We start from the raw sequence: 5,744 nt of genomic DNA, 5'->3' as shown, positions 1-5,744 counted from the left end.
CAAAACTCCTGCACAGATTTCTGAGGTCTGAGGCCAGGCTGTTGTCCATGGGGAGGTAAAAGGACCTACTCTGTGTCGTCTTTTAAGGAGCAGGTCAGTCCAGCCCACAACTCCATTGCTGTAGCACAATTGTTGGCATCTCTGGGAGGCATCTCACGATATTGGAAAAAAGTCAATTGCTACCCACAATACAGTGAAAAACACAAGGGAAAAATAAACCAACAATCACTTCAAATAGAGCTTATCCAAATTCTACTAAACATGTGAAAAGATGTTCAACTTCCCTAGTAATCAAGGAAATGCAAATAAGATAATTCCTTAGAATCATCACAAACCAACAAAAAGGCTAAAATGAAAATGACAGAAATTACCGTGTGTAAGCAGAATGTGGATAAACTAGGAATATCATACATTGCTGGGGGGCATGAAAATTTGACAGGAAAAAACCTTTTGGGAAATTTTTCACAGTATCAAATAATGCTCAACAGATGTAAACCTCTGGCCCAATATTTACACTGCTGTTTATATACCCAACAGAAACATTTTCATGGAACAAAAAGTTCTGGCATTTATATTATAGCACTATTCTTAATTGTCCCAAACTAAAACCAATCACATGACCATTAACAGTGGAATAATGAAGTTAATTGTTTGATATTCACATAATGGAATCTTATACAGCAGTGTTATACAGAGTAACATGACATAATACTGGAAATTCACCAACATAAAGAATGAGAAAAGCCAAATCAATTAAGTGTATGCTGTATTATTTCATTAATATTTAAAAAAGGCTAGGGCCGGCCCCATGGCTTAGCAGTTAAGTGTGCGTGCTCTGCTACTGGCGGCCCGGGGTTCAGATCCCGGGTGTGTAACAACGCACCGCCTCTCTGGCCATGCTGAGGCCGCATCCCACATACAGCAACTAGAAGGAAGTGCAGCTGTGACATACAACTATCTACTGGGGCTTTGGGGGAAAAAATAAATAAATAAAAAAATTATTAAAAAAAAAAGGCTAAAAGGTGTCTAGGCTCTAACTTGTCATAACATTGATTACTGTTGGAGGTACCGACTGGAAGAAGGCAAAACAGGTGGCTTCTGAGGGTGGTGACAATATTCTGTTTATTAACCTAGGTGTTGTGTACAAAAATGTGTTCAGTTTGGGACATTTCATTTAGCTCTGTATGACCTGTGCATGTGATCAATTTATTTTTGTACAGATGAACAAAAAAAAAGTTGGGAGAAATTTAATCTACTAACTAATGTTGGATGCTGTGAAGTTGTGCAGGGAGAATTAAATGTATTAAAATACTACACCATGATAGTTTTCAAAAAGATGCTGTAACTTAACACCTATGAAATATTGTATATATAACTTCCAAGGTGTAAGAGGTACAATGTGGAATGATTTAAAAATTAGCACGGAAGAATTTAAGACAGAAAAACTAAGAACATGCAACAGGGGTAATTAAGAACACAGTATAAATCAGTAAATCCAACCCACAATAAGTTCATTATGATATTAAATATAAATAGACTATATTTTCTTGTAAAATCAAACATATTTTACTATATGCAACTGGATACTTTTTCTAGAAATAGAGCTAAAATATAGGAACTTATTTAAAAAAGGAAAAAAGTATTCTATGTAATTTTCCCAATAATTATATAGCCTCTAAAGTAAAGGGCCAAAATATATACAGTTACTCAAAAAAATTGATACAGAAGGAGTTAAGGAAGAAAGTATGAAAATATAGGACAGGTGTAATGAAGAGCATAAAAGAAGTTGATGAATCCAATCTCATATATATCTACTTTCATATTAACAAGAAAAGCATAATTACAATGAATAAAATCAAACATATTAAAGTATATTAAATTGATTTTATTTCACGGACACATAGGTCAAATATAAGGGTTAAAATAAAAATTACATTCCAGTTAAGTTTAACCAATTATACAACTAGTAGGGTGCTATCAGATAAAATAGAATTGTAAAGTTAAAGCATACTTTTATTATTGTAATGAGTATTATATTTTTATTTCTTAATTTACAGGTTTTTAATATTATTGATTGATGGAAAACAAACATAATTTGACTTATTTTATATAAACACAAAAGTGCATATATACACACACATATATACACATATATACAAATATATACATATATAGGTGTACATTTATTTGTACACATCTTGCTTTATGATCTAATATGTGGCAAATATTTCTATATGTCTCATGTGAGCTAAAAATATGTTTCACTATTTTTGCAGCTAGTAGTTCAATAAATATCTACTAGGTCAAAATAGTTCTGTTTTTCAAATTATAAATTCTTAATATTTTATATCAGCTTTATAATGTAAAAACAGAGACCAATATTAAAATATTTCCTAAAATTGAGGAAATATCCATTTTCCTCCTTTTAAACCTCACTTTGTAAACTCTAACTAAACAAAATGGATTCATGACTTATGCTTTCATTTGGTTACTCCCCTACTGCTTAAGTTTAATGGAAGGCTCCACCCTAAACTGGTTTCCTGACCTGTGATATGAGAGCCTGTTTTTAGACATTATGCGCAATTGGCATCTTCCATTAACATACCTTCTACAGATCTCCCAATGCATACATTTTTATCTGAGACAGCATGTATTTCTTAAGAGTCAACATTCACTTGATATTTTTAAAAAATCACAACTTTTATGCTCTCCTTTGTCCCATGCCAGGTCCATCTAGCCCTTTCTACATGAAAATGTTTTGAATAAATCTCTCTTCAAAACATTCAATTTTGAATGAGTAATGTCTCTCTAAAGATGCAACTTACAAAACTCTCTTTGCCTTTGTTGCCTCTACTCTCTGAACACGAAGTCACTCTCCAACCTAGCTCCAGGCTGTTCATTATTCTGTAGGATATTTTGTTGTCTTCAGTGCTTTGAATGACCACATCAAATGGTTCTCCTGTTCTATGAAACTTTTCCTACAATCCTATAAGTAGTTAATGTCTGGAAAATTCATTATGTCAGATTGAAATTTACATGCTTGCTGACTTCTATCTAGATGTTTCATGATACATTGTTTTAATAGTACATAGACGCTGAACTCCTTCACTACAAATATTATTAAATTCCTATTACATAAGTATTAATATGACAATTATATAATATTTCATTATTAATTGCATTCAATTTATTGTTTATTTTGCATCAGAAGCTCAGTCTGTCCTGTTTACCACTCTGTTGTAATAGGACTGTTTCAGAAATGTGTTTCCACTCTGAGGGGTAACTAACCATTGTGAACATACATAACATTTATATATTTATGCTTTAAATTTAAATCAGGGAATTTTTGTATAATTTAGTCAAGCAAAACAGAGCCTGGATGCTCTGGAGTCATGACTTATGAAAATATAGGGGCTTATAGTTGGAAAACAGGCAGCAATGAATGTAGAGAGCTTCACCAGCCACAGATGGTGATTATTTAAAACAGCCAAACAAATGTGAAAGATAGAGGAGAGAGTGCACAGAGATACAAAGGTGCTCACCAGGATAAGGATGCGTTGGGTGGCTCCGGCCTCAGGGAACGATCTGTGGGAGAGATTGTTTGTATGTATATATTCTACCTGCTTCTTATGCCTGTGCAGGATGAAAACCATGGAGCCACTGGACAAGATCATGAGCCCTAAACAGAAACCATCATGGAATAACATCAATGCTACATAGAATGAGTCTGTGATGTTCTCAGAATGTACAGTATAACAGTAGTCATAATTGTGTTTTTTTGTGGTATTTTTGTTTATCCTTTTTCCAGTTACATATGCAAGAATTGTAATATTTAATACCATGCTTAGGACCCAGCAGAAGATGTTGAGGGTGCCCAGGTACTTGGGAGCTTTCGTCTTAAGTTCTGCCCACCTGAAGTTCATGGGGCTGATTGTGATCACCTGGAAGACACTCAAGAGGCAGATGGTGCCAATGGACACATCCCTGCCCACTCTGTGAACATAGAAGACAAGTTTACATCCAATATTACCAAGGAAATCTTTTAAGCCCAAAGCTGCCATTGTCTGGGGGACTCCTCTAGAGAGAATGACTAAGGAGTTAGCCACAATCAGGTGCTTGAGAATCAAATCTGTGGACCTCAACCTGTATCCTGTGTAATAAAGGAAGAGATAATGGTGAAGAAGACATAAATTCCCCAGAATTCCAACCATCATCTGTAATAAAAAGATCATTCCTATCATCAAATCCCAAGATGCCATTCTGTCCATTCCCAGTGATGATATTCTTCTTCTGAGCCAGAGATGCCTGCATGGGAACATGAGGCAGTGTTACATGCATCAAGTCAACTGAAATCTAGTATTCTCCACTTACATTAGTTCCCACTTAGAAATAATTATTTACTGTTTGTCTTCTATTTACATATTTCCAAGAGGTGAATGTGTCACCTTTGAAGAGCTCTCACAAAACATAAATCACTGCTATAAAGGCTCTCACAAAATATAAGTCACTGCTATAAAGGCTGTACCTGTAAATCCTGGATTCTTCAAAACTTCATGAAAGAGACAGGACTATTATTTTTCATTCAAAAAACAAGGAGTACTTAGGCAGGTAAAGTTTAACGGTTTGTCTAATTTCAAACTTGTTTTATCGGCAAAGTGAGGACCTCACCGGAATTTACTGGTGAGAAGGCAGTGCACCTAGAGACTATGCTATCCTAGCATGCCTAGTTATCTATGTTCTTCAAATACTAATATATTTTTATTATTTTCTCATGCCTTGTAATTTTGATGTATGTTTACTATTTGTGATTATTCATACCTTGTCATTGTATTTCAAACTGGTGGTATTTTGTTTTATAATTTTGTTTGTAACAAGATTCCATTTACGATTTATTATGTAGTCCAAAAAAATTCTGCATTCAGATTTAGATTTCTTAGTAAAATATAGATGCACTGATTGTAGTATAATTCCATAGGGACCTGCATTATGACAAATTATATTTCAATAAAGCACAATTGGCTCTGTGTTGAGATGGCAACAGAAATACAGATTTTCTTTTACTCCAGGAACCAAATGATGCCTGTCACAGGAATCACTGAACACTGTCCTCCCATAAACTATGGGGCGTGAAATGCCAATATGTGATAAAGGGTCGTAGGAGAGTAACTAAATAATATTAATTTCAAGACATAAATTAATTTGTTTATTAATATATTAGACACAAAGTATTAGCAATAAAGCAAGATTTGTGAAAGTTATTAATATATACACATAAAAATTTAAAACTCTAGGATGCAATATATGTATATTTATTAATTGAAATTTTAGAGCCTTTTATTCATATCATGTTAATATTAAATCAGAGAATATATCAGTAGATATATTTTTGCCTGAAGCTGCAATCTAAAACCAATTATTATTATGTTACCTTTTTCCCAAAACTGGAGATGAAACAGTCTCACCCAAATCAACAGATCATGGATGTTTTCGGTAGAAAACGTTTATTGTTTCCACAAAGCACTTCGTACACCCAGAGTTAGAAAACATTGCCATTCCAGCAACTGCATTCAGATACACTATTTCTGCCAGAATTAGAGAATTCCTGAAGTTTTATCTTAGTCTTTATTGAAATCATGGAGTTAATATAGGTGCACCTCTAGTAATCCTCAAAATATAGTATAGGATTCCTGTGCGGCAGGCTGAGAAGCTTCTAAATTTTATAACTTCTGTCCCTAAGCACGTTA

At 33.9% G+C, this 5,744-nt stretch overlaps 1 protein-coding gene across 1 annotated transcript; it reads right to left on the bottom strand.

The window, feature by feature from the left end:
• Positions 1-3,359: 3,359 nt before the first annotated feature.
• Positions 3,360-4,259, bottom strand: LOC147912762 (vomeronasal type-1 receptor 3-like). The gene has a single exon (XM_087422339.1). It carries the CDS (start codon positions 4,257-4,259, stop codon positions 3,360-3,362), a length of 900 nt encoding a protein of 299 aa, XP_087278465.1.
• Positions 4,260-5,744: the final 1,485 nt, after the last annotated feature.

Source organism: Ceratotherium simum, chromosome 33 (assembly GCF_057802395.1).
Source record: "Ceratotherium simum simum isolate JZ-2026a chromosome 33, ASM5780239v1, whole genome shotgun sequence".
NCBI classification, from domain to species: domain Eukaryota; kingdom Metazoa; phylum Chordata; class Mammalia; order Perissodactyla; family Rhinocerotidae; genus Ceratotherium; species Ceratotherium simum.
This window is presented reverse-complemented; position numbering and strand designations above follow the sequence as displayed.

Excerpts from the sequence above, each read along its gene's own strand:
- LOC147912762 (XM_087422339.1), bottom strand. The coding sequence starts at position 4,259 with ATGGCATCTTGGGATTTGATGATAGGAATGATCTTTTTATTACAGATG.